This window comes from Pararge aegeria, chromosome 2, assembly GCF_905163445.1.
Source record: "Pararge aegeria chromosome 2, ilParAegt1.1, whole genome shotgun sequence".
In the NCBI taxonomy this organism is placed as follows: domain Eukaryota; kingdom Metazoa; phylum Arthropoda; class Insecta; order Lepidoptera; family Nymphalidae; genus Pararge; species Pararge aegeria.
Window position 1 is genome coordinate 2,136,313 of NC_053181.1, and position 15,290 is coordinate 2,151,602.

Genomic DNA, 15,290 nt, shown 5'->3' on the forward strand with positions numbered 1-15,290 from the left:
GATGCTATGCATAATTTGTGCAGATTGGTTTTGGAAGGTCAAGTAGCGTGTTAAAAAGGCTAGAACCTAAACGCCAGAGCCTGAATGCAAAAGTAATTTTATGTTTGTCAATGTCAAAATATTGGTTTACTTTTTTGTCATATTCAGAAATTAAACAAAATTAAATAGAAAGTGTTACTAAAAATACCTAAAAACGATAAGACAATCCACAATGGCATTAGTTGCTTACGATAACAGTGACTCAAGTGATTTTGAGGACGATGAGAATACGTTCGCACAAACGAAGAAAGAAGATAGTAAACAAACATTTCATTTACCTAAGATTATATATATACCGACCTCAAAAGATTGCACTATTTTACGATTTTTCAACATTTTACGTATGAATCTCGAATATTTTTTTAATTTGCGGGGATGACATCGGATTACGTCAGCTTGTTGAATAAGGATCAGGGATAGGTTAGATTAACAAGCCCTAAAGTTGTACCAGCAATTATATTTGTGTTTGTGGTATTCCTTCAAGAGCATGTGAGGTAGTAGGGCTAGACTATTATCACTATTATGTGGTTCTTAAAACTTGCCAACCTGTAGTGTGTAGTTAGCCATTGTACGTATCAACAGTGCCATCTATGGGCTTATTTACACAAATATAGATTTTGACTTTAGGAGCTGCAGTGTGGTGATATACTCCAAAAACCCTCTATTTTATGGGGCGTATAGTCTATTTTTTCATGACAGTGCCTGCCTCTGTATTTGGTTGGCTGGTACCATCCAACCAAGAACAGAGACAGGTCCAGGAAGAAGAAGATGATGATAGTCTAAGTACTCAGTTTTAGATTTGGTAAGGATCTTCTTCTGTTCCTCAGCCTTTTCCGCACTTGGTTGGTCTGGAACCGTCCGTTGTACATATTGGTGAGGATCTTATAAAGATGTTTGGAGAATGAGCAAGATACAAATTAGCAAATCACAAGCAATAAGTGCACTATAACTTATGAACCATCAGTACTGTTATTGCGAAATTCAAGATAGCAATAGTTTTTAGGTACTTTTAGTAATTTTAGAAATAAGGGTGATTTCTCGTTATTTTAGATGTTAGCACATTATTTGGTATATGCATTTAAATAATCTCTTAGTGTTTTCATTTTAGAAACACCTGAAGTGGAACCAGTTTTGGAACTTGATAAAGTCAACAGCATTTTCAACCTACTTCCACAGCCATGTAATGCAACAAAGGAGGTTTTAGAGGAAGATGATGAAATTCTTCACAAAAAAGAACATCCTAGTGATGTAAAACCAAAGTCTAGGATTACTATACCCTCATTAAAGGATGTGTGTATACCTATAATTCATTTATACCAGTTTTAGTTTGAATTTTTCTGATTAATTAATCAGAAAAATTCAAACTAAAAGTGAGAATAACTAAATTAAATTTTTTAGTTTGAAGATGTGGAGCGAACAATACCAAGTACAAAAACGAGAGTATCTAATGGGGTAAGTTTATATGGAAAATATTTTTTTTAATTTACTGTAGTAGAATTAAATTATTACCTACATAAATTAAAGGACAAATTGGTCACTATTGATAGTTAACTATATTATAACAGTAAATACATAGATAGTGTTGATAGCATAATGGTTTTGGGGCTTTGTTCTCCTTTACAAGGGGACCATTCATTCAGTTTGATACCCAGCACCTCTAACTTTTTTGAGTTATGTGTGTTTTAAACCTGCATGCCTGAGGGTTCTCCATAATACTCTGAAAGGCATGTGAAGTCCATCAATCTTCACTTGGCATGTGTTGACTGCCAAAACCCTCCTCAAGTAAGGAGACCTACTTGACATGTGTGGTCTAAATTGATGGTTGATATAATATTGTTAAAAAATATCAAGCAAGAACTTAGTAAGGCAAATTAATAAAACCTTCTTAATTCAATAGGAACATAGTTGTTGGACCCATAATGCTTGCACCATTGCTGTTTGATTTATTAGTTTTACAGCAACATTTCTCTTTGGTTAAACATGTTTAGAAAAATGATTTCTGAACGATTAAAGGTTGATAAAATCTACATATTAAGTATTCTGATGGTCATAATAGGCCTGTACAGTGTAAGTAATACTAGATAGTTATTTCAGATTTGTAAATTTATTTTTTGTTCTATAAAATTTAAATTGCCAATATTTAATTTTTGTTATAGAAAAAGTCAGGCCTACTAAGCATTCTACCAGAGCCTAGAAATGTGGTCAGGAGCACAACAAAATCTCTCATACCCAATGTTATCACACAAAAACCACAAACAAGCACTGCTAAGAGAAAGCCACTGCCTTTGCCAACTAAAATAACGAAAATTGAAACTAAAGGTTCATTAATAACAGAATACTCAGATGACAGTGATAACGATGATGTGCAGAATGACTTCTTTTCAATCAACAAACAAGAAGAATTACCAATAGTAGATTTACCATTAGAAGATGATCAAGAGTCTTTAAATTTGACGAAAAAACAACCAAGAAGTATTGAGTCTTATTTCAAGAAAGATGTAGAAACTGTTGAAATACCACCAGAACATATTGCACCTAGCAGTAGTGAAGATTATTATAGCTTTAATGTTGAGCAACAGGTAGACAATGGAGCTGCTGCAAATTCTAATGATATGGTACTTGATGATGAAGCTGTAAGTATAATTACTTTTTCTTCTTTGTAAGAGATTTTATTGCCCATTTTCATTGAGCCTACAAATCGCCTACCTCGTGATTTAGGTGATTCCCAAACAAAAAAACATGTTCTTCATTGCCTTTAGTAAAAACGAGCAAAGTACAGACCGTCAAATCAGAAAAGTTTCATTCTTGAATAGTAGTATATCTTAGCAAATATCATATTATAACTAAATTGACAGTAATAAATATTATATGCACTGATCTTTTTTCTAATAAAAACAATAAACAGGATTTATACTATACTATATCTAGCAATTGACTAAAAACTTTATTTCTTCTGTACAATGCAGTGCCTACATAGAACACAATGAAAAGGATAGCACTAGATTTAGACCATTAATTATAATTATTATAGAGCAATTCTAATCCTTCAATGTTCGCTCATAATTACTTTAACACATCAAGAAATAATACTATTATTTTATTAGATAAGTCTCAGAGACATTATGTACTATCTCTGAGACTTATCTAATGGTTTACTCGAAAACCTAACTTTTTGAGTAAACCACTGCCATAGTTTTTGGGTTACCCAGTACCTAGTAAAAACTATTTGTATTTGGTACGCGTCGTGTAGCGTAGGTATGCGCGTGTCGGTCTATCTTCAATAGGGTTGTCATAAGAAAACACTTATTAAGTTTTAAATGTGCTCCTTTTAATTTAATACTTCTACAGGGTGATTCCTTATAAAATATATTTATGCATGCTTCAATATTATATAGTAATTTTGTTACACGTTGTATACAGATCCTTAAGTTGTGCGGCACGCGCGCCAAACGTAAGCGTGAAGAGATCCAGATAGTGGACATTAACCAACGTGAAGTCCTTGGCGATGCAAGGGATTGGCTACTCAAGGGGCTCATGGATGACACCAGCTCGCGGCCGTCGGCCAGCAAGAAGCACGGCAATGAGCCCACAAGCCAGCAGAGGAGGAAACACCAAATAACATACTTAGCACATCAAGTAAAGATCATTTTATTTAAACTTAGATTAATAGATGCACCCCAAGTTTTTACCCGCGTTATGTAAAGTCCTTAAGGTGCTTTGTTTGGACCAGAAAAAGGACGATATTTGGTGTAAAAATACGATTGTTCCTGTAAACCACCCTTGGGAAATTGATGTTCTTCCCGTATCAAAAGTAGCCCATGCTACTCTCCGCCCTTTCAATTAACAATATGCCCAAAATAGAGTTGATTGGTTGTTTAGTAAAGGGGTGCGGTTAGGATAAAGAAGCGACCCAACTATATAACATGAGTGTGGATTATGACAGTATTCTAATATCTTTTTGGCCGCCCTCACTGTGCTGAACTACTAACTAAAGCGACAAAATTACTATACAGATATGAATAATACTGTCAACCAGTAAACTGACATATCTCTAACAGTTTAGCCAGATGCCATCTTAAACTGCATCGTTTGCTGTCACTGGCAATTTTTTATTGGTAAAAAAATATAATTTCATCAATGATTTATATTTTCAGGCTAAAGCAAACGAATCAGAACTACAAAACCAATGGGCTAACAACAGGATGGCAAAAAGAAAATCGCAATCAAAATATGGATTTTAGTAATAATGTAGATATTATACTGTATATAATATAATTAGTAATAAAATAACATTTGTATAAATAACTCTTTTATTTTTAAAAACTAAATTACTAAAACAACATTGTATGAATTGACAGATTTACAATCTTCTGGCTTTCCTTGGTCTGGGAGGATTCCACGATACTCTAGTGTTGTCAGTAATGGAAATGATTTGTAAACCTCCCATCTGAAGTCCTTTGACTGCCGACTGAAAAGTGCATTCTTATAAATTATGATGATAACTACATTCAATACTAAATAAATTAAAATACTGCGCACCCAATAAATAATAGTGCTAGAATTGGTCACATAGCTTGGAGGAGCAAATGGCAAAATGCACTTGATACATAGCTTTGGCAAGCCTAAAAAGTCAAAAGTCGTAATAGAACGCAAATGCGGAATAGTCTCGTCGGAAACACAAGTTTTGCAGTTGAGATTGGCTTACTACTCTGTATAACACTAATATTGGTAGTAAGCCCATATAAGCTTTATAAATTTGGTCTTATTTTAGTTGTTATAGAAAAATAATTACCAATCTTCCTGGTCCAAGACCCCTCACTCTGACTCTAATATTTTTGACCCCTCTGTTTAAAGCTTTCTGCAAAAATAAAAATAAAATCATTGCGGTACTGAATTTTACTACCTTGTGTTAGAAATTAACAGTAGACACATGTAAAAAAGATCATTGCAATTATTCATACATGGTTATTAAAGTAAGAACGAAATTTTTTAATAATGTAGGCATACCAACAAGTCATAGTTTTAACAAATTAATCATGAAAATGGTTTTAGAAATTAAGTACTGAAAATACAATAAATAGTTAAATCATTTGGTTAACTTATATGTTTTAAACAAGCATCTTCATATTAACCCACTATGGGTCTTCTCCCACAATGAGAAGAGGTTAAGGTCCAACACGCTGGCCCAGTGTGGATTGGTGTATTTCATGTTGAAAGGTGTGCCTTTGAGAACATTATGCAGAACTCCCAGACCTGTAGGTTTCTTTACTATGTATTTCTTCACCATTGAATCAAGTGGTATTTTAATTGCTTAAAATGCACATAACTTAGAAAAGTTAGAGCTGAATGCTGGGATTTAAATTCTGCCCCCAAAAGTGAAGTTGAAGTCCTAACCACTGCGCTTTGTTTTAACACAGTAAAAATAGATTTTTAACCAATCATTAAAGGAAGGTCCACAAGGAAATTAATGCTTGATATGCTGATCTGATTGGGAAAATGACTCAATTCTAGACCTGGCTTTACTTACAGTTGCTATACTGATTGCAGTGGTCTGTGCAGCAATATTGGTCCCCTTCTTGGTATTCTTAAACCCCTCCATGCCGCAGGACCGGATCAGCTTCACCTTCCCCTCATGGTCCGTAAGAGTGAATATTGTGTTGTTGTGACTCACTCTGATATTGCATATAGATAGATCTTTGTATGGCACACCATCAAATAACAGGTTATCTGATTCCAATGTTGGGAATAGCCCTTGTTTTCTGTGAAGTAAAATATTTTTGCTATTTATTTAACTACTGGAGTGATAAATTTTAGATCAAACTAAGTAACAGGTTCTAGAGGTTGAATTTCATTATTTCACTAACACTTTGGATTCATTTACACTCAGAATTAAGAAAATGTGAAGATTTAAATTCAGTACTAACTATAGGTAGTAAAATTTTTTATTACCTACCTGTCTCGTAATGTAAACAATCTTTTAGTTTATTTTTGTGTTATAAATATTATTAATTTATAAAGACTTTCCTGTTTATTTGTTTTTTTACCATAACTCAATCTAAAATGAATGAACGAATGAAAAGATTTATATTAAGTCATTTTAGAAAAAGTGGAGCATAGGTTTATTTTATTTCGGATGTCTTGGGTATATTTGCGTACTGCGGAGCGAAATCATCTGCAAAATAGTCCTAACGAATTGTTGTGCATAATAGCTACCTGTTCCCCGGAACCACCGACTTATACATATCATTGTGCCAAGGCAGTCGTAAAATAATACCTACCTATCGCACAGCTTTAACGTTACTTTAAATAATAATTGTAGTTATTTTATAAATAAACTTACGCTTTTAAAACTGAGTCTAGATCGATAATTTTTTCCCCCTGAACACCTTCGTCGTCTGCAGGGATTCTCTTGTGATCGAATCTCTCTGTTGTTGCTGGGGTGGAGGTTTGAAACGATCTTACTAAACTATTAACAGAAAATCTCAAACTATTTCTTATTGCACTAAGCATGATTGTGTACACAATTTACTGTCTTTTTAGTAATGTTCTTTTATTTTAAAACATAACCTTATATACGAAATGTTTAGACCAATTATTGAACAATGACACTGACAAGTGGTACTTGACAGCTGTGCTATTTTTTTAGTCCTGGGTTCTAGTTTTTTAAAACATTTTTATTCCACTACTAGGTCTGGACTGCAATCTCAGTAGTAAGTGATGACGCAGTCTAAGAAGGTAGCGGGCTAACCTGTTTGGTAGTATTGTAGTCATACCCCTAATCGGTTCCTACGCGTCATTGCATCGGAACACTATATCGCTTAGCGGCACGACTTTGTCCGTAGGCTGTAAACTAGCAACTGCCAATGCCCTCCCCCCACCATACCAGTTAAATTCACAGCGCTCACCGTTGCGCCAGGAAGGTCTTCTACTTACGCAAGCTTAAATTTTTTATACCGTGTTTCATGGTTCTAGCCCCTTTAAACCTGTAACACAGACGCAATTTGCATTTGCATGTCAAATTCAAATTCAAAATTCATTTATTTCAAGTAGACCTAATATAAGCACTTTTGAAACGTCAAGTATGTCTGTTTGTCTACCGAGAAGAAGCCGGCAAGAAACTCAGCAGTTACCCTTTTCCAACATCGTTTTACCATTTAACAATCTTTGTTGTTATACAAATTATAATTAAAATAAAAACATAGTCATCATAAATAATTTAATAACTTAATTCGATTGATACAATAAACAGCTACATTTAATAAGTAGACATTGAGAAAGATCATATAAAGATTTTATTTCAGATAATGTTTGCAATATTGCACCGTTTGAGAGAAACCTCGCAGCGCGGCTGGATATCCCATAGACAGCATTTGCAGATGGCCTGCTTCAGCTAAGAAATTAGCTTTGATCAGTTCAGCGGTTGCCCAAGCAATGGTGTACTGGCTGGCTGGCTCGCCGACGGAGGCATTGATGTTCATAATGTAGTTGACCACCGGCACATAAAGTGGAGTGGACACCAGTTTCAAAAACATCCCTTGATCTAGCATTTCTTTTATGAAATCTTCTTCTATGTATCTCTCCAGTATTTTGTCCTGCGAACAAGAAATACACTTTAAAAGATAAACTTCATCGCATCTCTTTCCATCAAGCTATTACGTAGGAACACATAAGCCTTTGATGACTTATGGCCAAGAAACATAATCGCTAGCTGTGTGTGTTCTTATTTCATGGAGGCTACGTTTTAAGTATTTCTACTTGATCAATTCAGAAAAAGTAGAACTGTGGAAGAAATGGTGAAACCGACACAGTGACGCCGAAGTGGCTATGGGCGGAGCAAATAGTATAGAGGACGGAGAACGTTGGGGTGCTGGTATGTAGATCCCAAAAGGAAACACGCAGCGGTGGTATTTAAAAAATAATGCAGTGAGTTGATGGCCACATGCGACTGGACTGGTGGAGGACTGTGAGATTTCGATATTCCTACGAAAGACTTATGCAAATCCTAATGGGTGCGTTTTTACAGAATCATCTCGAGCGGAGTTGAATTTTACAAGTCTTCATTATCAACCCTAGATTGACGACCTCTCTGACGCATTGGTGAGCTCTGTGAATTTAAGTAGAAGGTACGGGATTCGATTCCTAGCAAGGAAATTTATTATTTCTGAATTTTCTCTGGTCTGATCTGGTGGGAAGCTTTGGCCGCGATTTAGTGTTCCGATGCGATGTCGTGCAAAAACCTAGGGTAGGGGATATTGACAACCATACGACCTAACAGGTTAGCCCGCTACCATCTTAGACTGCATCAGGGACTAACCTGTAGTGAAATATAAAAAAAACAGGCCACGCTTGCCAAGTGCAGATTGAGAACAATTTGAGAACACAATGATGACACTAAGCTATAAAATCAAGTGTTTTTTAATTGCTCGTGTAAGTCTTTGCTTAAAACACACGCTAAATCGAAGGGAAAGGAGAAAACACGAAGAAGTAACCTGAATGCCAGCGACAGCGCTTACCTTATACTGGCTGATCAGCTTGTACACTAGCTCCTCGGAGCACGGGCACTTACTCAGCAACAGCACCCACATGGTGTTCACGACCGTTCTGCTCGACACGTTCTCCACTATCAATTTTATATCCTGTTGGCAGATATTGAGTAGATACCTTATTCTTATAAACGAATGTATAAGTTTAGGTTAAAATAATGTTACTAATTATTCTCAAGGCTAGATTGTAATTGAATCCTACTGATATTGTAAATGTGAAAGTTTGTATGTTTGTTACTCAATCACGCAAACGGCTGAACGTATTTGGATGAAATTTGGCATGCATGTAGCCATCGACATGGAAAAGAACATAGGCTACCTTTTATCCCGATTCCTTAAGTAGTTCCCGAGGGAAGATTGAAAATTGTTTACGAGCTAAGCCGCGGGCAGACAGCTTTGAAATTTGGTATGCATGTCACCTATGCTATGGAGAAGGACATGTACTTTCTATATACCGATCTCTCAAATATTTTCCGTGGTAGGATTAGAAACAGATCTGAAGTTAATGCGGACGAAATCGCGGGCAGAAGCTACTAATAATTAATAAAGTATAACGCGGGCGTGGAACTTTATTGAACGTAAAAAAAAGAATTTTTACACTAAAAAGATTGTTTACATAACGAAACATGTGATTAAAAAATTTAAGTTAGTTCTCTGTGGATTCGTTTACCTCGTCCCGAAGCACCGGCCGTCTCAGCAACATCTTTATGAGGAACACCTTTTGGTGCGGGTCCAGGTTGCCAGTGAGCAAGTCGCGCAAGTACTCGCAGTGTAGACTGCGGCCCTCGCTGGTGAACACATGTACTACATAATGCTAGTCGTCCAACACAGTTTAAGATCGCGTTCAATAAATCGCATTTTTAATGGTAGTAGAGCGTTTTCGTGACGGAGCCCGTCCGGCGAAGTATGTAATGCTTATTTCGTCAGTCAGCATTGCAGTGTTCCGGTCTGAAGGGCGTGGTAGCCGGTGCAATAACAGGCACATAAGACTTAACAGCCTTCGCCTCATATTGCTGGCGGCATTTTGCAGGACGTGTCCCTCACATACTCTACGAATTACTCTGTTTATCGACGATGGATTCCATCAGATGGGCCATCTGCTAGCTCCGAAAGTTATTTATAAAAAAAAGGATAAATTTTTCAATAGAATACATAATTGACCCGCACAAACCTTATACTGATGATTTCAAAAATCTAAACCCACTTCACAGGGCTCGGATACCTAAATAAATTTTCAAACCGATTTCGGTCAATAAACACGGCATTGGAATCATTTCCGTTAAAGTTTCGATTTTCTTTTTTTTAACCGGTTAAACTGAGAAACCGAATTTAAATTAGCTCGTTTTACAAACTTTAATTTTAGTTATTTTAGTGATCTGTTGCGAGAACGAGTAATCTGAAGCAGCAGGACGTTTAAATGGTCATAAGTGCACGACATATTTCTTAAGTATAAAATAATTATTATTCCTTTAATTAAGTTTTTCTATTTAAACATCTTATAAAGTGGGACTCGCACATGCCACTAACTATCCTAGGCATTTGTCAAAAGGACTAGCGCGTCTTGCATAAACGGTTTAATTTAGGATTCATAAAAGTTATGAAATCATTCGCTCAATTAGAACGGTAACCTATATTTATCATTTCGGTTCGTTCAATCATTTAACCGGTAAAACGCAGAACATTAAAATAAAGCGGTAATTACCAAAATTTTCCGGTAAATTGAAACCGGTTCCGAGCCCTACTATTTCAACGCGTTAAGATTTTGAATACGATAAAGATGCATAAACAAAGCGGGAGAGCTTAAAGAATAAGTTTACTCTGCTAATGACATGAGTACAATCCTCGAGAACTTACCACACGGTGGGCGGCCAACAAGCGAGAACGTCTACGAACGCTTTTCTCCTTTGCCACGTGTTGCACAGATTGACGAACGAATAGAACACCTCCCGTCGACCTTCTACCGTCAATAGTTTCTCATCTAAAAGAAACAAAATGCATACAGTGATCATTGTTCCTATAAAACTGGCCCTATCGTATGTAAGAAAATTAACGTACGCACAAACGCACAAACGCATTTCACCGGACACATCAATTTAAAAATCATTATTTATGACAGAAGAATGAACAAAATGTAATTTTGATTAATGGAGGTATGGAGGAGGGCATGCCAGTATGGATTTCGCCAAATAAATCACGCACATCTTCAAACCCCTCCGGTTGAAAAAGATATAAAAGACCCTGCATTTTTAGCTGAAAACTGGAAAACCCAATTACCTGTCAAAGTTTGTGCGTACTGATTGTCAGACCATTCCGTTTTGAACAAGTCGACAGTAGATTGCGCGATCTTGAGCATATCGTCTCCCTCTTGGACGCTGACCTTCTGGCTCAACGTAAGGAGGCCCAGTTTTTTGTGCGGAGGTAGACCCAGCTCGGTCGCTCGGTGCATTATTCGCTCCAAAAAGTCTTCGGTGAACTGAACGCCCTCCTGGTGATACTGTGTGATTCGCATTATCAGCGTTTCGATGAGGCTGTAAGAAATCGCGGATTGTTTAACTAAAATTAAGATTAGCCAAGACTAGAACTAAGTTTAGCTTTAGAACTATACAGATTTAGGGAGTACTACTATACAATAGTCTAACAAAAGGGATTTTTTGCGAGAAATCTTTTTAAACATTTAAAAATAAGTTAAATTGTTTAAGTTTTTTATACACGCGCCGCATATTAGTTTGTTTTACTACTAAAAGCTGTTAAGTGTATAAGTTTAAGCTGCTAATTTTGTATCACACTAACTAGATGATATATCACCACTTCTTTATGTTAATTTTAATCAAGTACATTGTAGTAAAGTATTGGATAGAACCGGGCATTAGTTTGCAGAATAATATCATATACAATGATCACTAAACAGTAAAATCTGTTCGGTGCATTTTATGATTTCTTCAATCTTTATACTGCACACCGAACAGATCTTTTACATTGTGCTCTCAAGACTTGAGATCAAGATTGCAGTCAAAAGCTAACTTGTAGCGTAAATAAAATACATAGAAGAACAAGATAAACTCCGCGAATAGCAGGAGAATCTGTAAGGTGCAATTTAGGATTTCTTCAATCTTTATACTTCACACCAAACAGATCTTCTGGATTGTACTCTCAAGACTTGATATCAAGATTGCAGTGAAAAGCTAACTTGTAGCGTTAATAAAATAATAACTATTTAACCGGTAAAACATTATCTTAACAATTATTCATTGTAAAGTCAACATCTCCTGAGGATGCTCCGGTTTCGGAGCGAAACGTGCGTTTAGGGTATATTGCCGAAGATCTGTTTGGTGTGGAGTATAAGGATTGAAGAAATTATAAATTACACCACACAGATTCTCCTGCTTTTCGCGGAGTATAGCAAATTAAGCTTAATTTGATAATATATCATGGATTTCCGCAAAGTAACGCCTGCTTCTATCCAAAGTAATAACTCTTTTTTCTACAATCCTGTGGTTAGAATGTGCAGCCTTTATAACGAGTTGGTTTCCTCCTACGACCTTGAAATCTTTAGTCATAAATCTGTTTCTTTCATTAAATCTCTGCATTGTTCTAAGAATATTATTCATAATATTACTTGACACTGTTAGTATTTTTTGTGTCGTGATATATCTATATCTCTATATGATTTGCCGATAAATCCATTATTTAATGGCGCATATAGGTACATGGCACGTAAGGTTATGCCACCTACTTTCGTGGCTTTTATAATTCAACCGATCCTATTAAAATTCAATCAATTCAAAAATTACAACCGAATCTTAACCTGCATTAGTCCACGCTGTAAAAAAAATATTTTTCATAATTTTACTCGGCACTGAATTCTAGAGAAAAATATCCTAGAACGTAAGTCCGTCACATCTATTGGCTGTATTTATGCACACATGCGGTGGAGAGTTAGTTTTATTGGTTGTTGTTCTTATGTCAAGATCAGTTTTGTGTGTTAAAAAAAAAAAAGAGAAGTGGGATATGCTTAGCCTCACAAGTTGTGTTTATTGGTGGAACTTACTCCTCATCCTGCTCTGTCTCCTGATGCATACGATCGAAAACCTGCTCTGTACTCAGCGGGACGTGCAAGCACTGCAATAGCGAAGTCAGTCCCGAAGACCTCACTCGGCCGTTCAACACGATGTGGGCCAGCGCATATGATACCATATCTAACTCCCCGTGACTCATCTCCAAATCACTAGTAAACAAAGAGTAATTGCAAATTAAAAGCTATAAATCATCATCACTTCAACCGATTGAAGTCTACAAGTGGACTAAGGTCTTATGTAGAAGTTCACGGACCTGGTCCGCTTATTTCTAGCAGTCCCCAGCGACTCGTTTGACGTTCTTCCTTGTAAGGTTTGTAGGTGTCTTTCGGAGCGTTTACCGGTCGCCATTCCAGCACCTTGAAGCCCCAATGTTAATCAGTTCTCCAAACTATGTGCCCCGCCCATTGCTAATTTACTTTCACTCATTTCTGATTTGAACACGTAGAGGTACTCCTGACATAGCTCAATCGCCCGCTGAGTGACTTATAAATACTCAATGCGTCTGAAAAGTCCTTTTTTTTATACTTTTCATTTATTCATTGCGTGGTGGAGGATGTTTTCCCATCGCCGTTTAAAGCAAGTGATATTTAAATTGCTTAAATTAAAACGCACATAACTCCGAAAAGTCAGTGGTGCGTGCCGGGGCTCGAGCTCGGTCTCTACGAAAGGAAAGCCGAAGCCTTATCCAATAGGCTATCACGCTTAGTTACATTGTAACCTAATTAAGACCCTGCCTATTTATTATCTTTTCTGCAATTCGAGACAAATGACAACTGAAGAACTCACGGCCAGTATTCCTTCTTAAGCATGCCGCTCCCATCAGCGATCGCCTGCACGCTGGACGAGTGGAAGTTCTCCAGGAAACGTGCCCAGCGGGTCAACTCTTGCCCTATTTGCGCCCACGATTGTTCGCTACAATATTTAAAATCAAGAACTAGAATAGAATTTTCAAAGTAAACTAATACTTGGGATGCTGTTTTAGTGCTTTATATAATGTCAGTATTGGTAATTATATAAATCAAGTCAAATATTTATGTACCCTTAACTGCTTGACTGAATAAAATGATTTTTTTAAGAGCCATTTCTTCAAAGCTGGTTTGAATTTAAGGCCGACGTCTTGATAGCATCGCAACATTGTAAAACCCTTACTGGTGAGGCCAGAATCCTTACTCTGTATAGACGTATAAAGTATTTCAGTCTCAACTGATGTACGTGTATTATGCAAGTACTCGTGGAAAGATTTCCGCAGTTGTCCTTGTGCCGTTTACTCGTTTCATTATATTTATAATGGGAGTCTACCAACGCTGCGTTTTCCAATAGTAGATCGCTATTCCAGCATAACAGGACCAAAACTTAAATCAGTTTCAGAGCTACATGGCTTGCCCATTGCTAATTCATCTCTGCTTCTCGTTGAAGTATGTAAGAAACTCTGGTTTTTCTACATATCTCCACGTAAGTTATTGCGTGACAGTCTGGACATACGTACGCCTTTGTGAACAAGAATTAAAGTACTTTAAAGAAAACTTCTTTAGTCTTGACGTCTAGTGTCTGGCGCTCATTTAGCCGAACGGCTAAGCCTAGAAATTCAAAGGGGAAATAGCGTCAAAATTTTAGGTTTCATGCCCATAAGTCAACAGTTAGACAGCTTATATTATTTGTAAATATAAATGTTATTTTGTAATTTTTTTCTTTTTGTCTAAATATATGTCATAGCGAGGTCAAATACAATAAATAATATACTAAAACGAGGCGATGCGGTTCTGTATGCAGGTAAGCCAGAAGGGGTAATGCATTCAAGTACAGTATATTCCACCTCATTGTTACAATTATTGCGAATTTGGGTTAGTATACAGGTTTTAAATATGATGGTTAGCTCATAACCAAATTTCACTTAAAAGTATGCTAAACATGTAGGTATAATAATTAGAAAACTTAAGAATTAAAACATTACCAATAAAAAAAACATGTCAAATTAATGTCACACCTTATCTATGAAATCGTTCCGATACGTCACTTACTTTTTATTGATCTTAAAGTCATTTTCCTGCTCCTGTTGGCAGTAGTCCACGGCTTGCATTATCATCAAATGCCGCGTCGCCCACGGTACTCTGTTAATGTAATAAAACTTAAGACCAAACAGAAAAGATAAATTTATGATATCTTAATAGCCCTAACGTCCCTTCGTCTTTCCAGGAAACTTAACGTCAAAGGTTGTCTCGCTTTAGCGATAAGAGCGCCTTTACACTTCCCATTTTCTATTCTAAGTAATTCTTCCGTGTATTTATTATGAAAATTAAGCTTAATTTGCTGTACTCCGCGTAAAGCAAAAGAAACCGAAACAAGAGCGTCCTTAGGAGATGATGCTTCATAATGAATAATTATTCACGCTCCGAAAACGTGCGTAGAGGGTACATTACCGAAGATCGGTTTGGTGTGGAGTATAAAGATTGAAGAAATTTTAAATTACACTATACAGATTCTCCTGCTTTTCGCAGAGTACAGCAAAATAAGCTTAATTTTCATAATGTATCATGGAATTCCGCAAAGTAACGCCTGCATTTTTCCAATATTAAAAGTGTGTGCTATAAAGCTTTCAAACAAACAGACAATCATAAAAATACTATCACGAATT

General features: G+C 36.4%; 3 protein-coding genes across 3 annotated transcripts in view; 1 reads left to right on the plus strand and 2 right to left on the minus strand.

Annotated features, from left to right (window-relative positions):
• The first annotated feature begins 120 nt into the window (after positions 1-120).
• On the plus strand, positions 121-4,329 carry LOC120634787 (proline-rich protein PRCC). The gene is made up of 6 exons (XM_039905583.1): positions 121-296; positions 1,148-1,329; positions 1,438-1,491; positions 2,196-2,672; positions 3,460-3,675; positions 4,194-4,329. Exons 1-6 carry the CDS (start codon positions 212-214, stop codon positions 4,278-4,280), a joined length of 1,101 nt encoding a protein of 366 aa, XP_039761517.1. The 5' UTR covers positions 121-211; the 3' UTR covers positions 4,281-4,329.
• A 2-nt stretch (positions 4,330-4,331) lies between these two features.
• Positions 4,332-6,639, minus strand: LOC120634805 (28S ribosomal protein S11, mitochondrial). The gene is made up of 4 exons (XM_039905618.1): positions 6,380-6,639; positions 5,567-5,798; positions 4,832-4,897; positions 4,332-4,507 (listed from the first exon to the last, which is right to left on the minus strand). The coding sequence occupies exons 1-4, from the start codon at positions 6,547-6,549 to the stop codon at positions 4,400-4,402; spliced, it is 576 nt and encodes a 191-aa protein (XP_039761552.1). The 5' UTR covers positions 6,550-6,639; the 3' UTR covers positions 4,332-4,399.
• Positions 6,640-7,238: 599 nt separating this feature from the next.
• Positions 7,239-15,290, minus strand: part of LOC120629543 (neuroblastoma-amplified sequence-like) — a 41,769-nt gene continuing 33,717 nt past the window's right edge. Inside the window, exons 34-41 of the mRNA XM_039898504.1 lie at positions 14,677-14,766; positions 13,445-13,570; positions 12,631-12,807; positions 10,857-11,110; positions 10,437-10,560; positions 9,253-9,370; positions 8,553-8,675; positions 7,239-7,631 (exon numbers count right to left, since the gene is read on the minus strand). Coding sequence (XP_039754438.1) covers positions 7,332-7,631; positions 8,553-8,675; positions 9,253-9,370; positions 10,437-10,560; positions 10,857-11,110; positions 12,631-12,807; positions 13,445-13,570; positions 14,677-14,766 — 1,312 coding nt within the window. The 3' untranslated portion in view covers positions 7,239-7,331. The remainder of the gene's footprint in view (positions 7,632-8,552; positions 8,676-9,252; positions 9,371-10,436; positions 10,561-10,856; positions 11,111-12,630; positions 12,808-13,444; positions 13,571-14,676; positions 14,767-15,290) is intronic.

What these genes read in the sequence shown, in the direction of transcription:
- LOC120634787 (XM_039905583.1), top strand. Translation starts at nt 212, where the DNA reads ATGGCATTAGTTGCTTACGATAACAGTGACTCAAGTGATTTTGAGGAC. An exon ending in ACAAACGAAGAAAGAAGATA is followed by an intron (nt 297 to 1,147) that starts GTAAACAAACAT and finishes TTTTCATTTTAG; the next exon opens with AAACACCTGAAGTGGAACCA. An exon ending in TAACATACTTAGCACATCAA is followed by an intron (nt 3,676 to 4,193) that starts GTAAAGATCATT and finishes TTATATTTTCAG; the next exon opens with GCTAAAGCAAACGAATCAGA.
- LOC120634805 (XM_039905618.1), bottom strand. Translation starts at nt 6,549, where the DNA reads ATGCTTAGTGCAATAAGAAATAGTTTGAGATTTTCTGTTAATAGTTTA. An exon ending in CTAGACTCAGTTTTAAAAGC is followed by an intron (nt 5,799 to 6,379) that starts GTAAGTTTATTT and finishes TTTACTTCACAG; the next exon opens with AAAACAAGGGCTATTCCCAA. An exon ending in GTCTTGGACCAGGAAGATTG is followed by an intron (nt 4,508 to 4,831) that starts GTAATTATTTTT and finishes TGCACTTTTCAG; the next exon opens with TCGGCAGTCAAAGGACTTCA.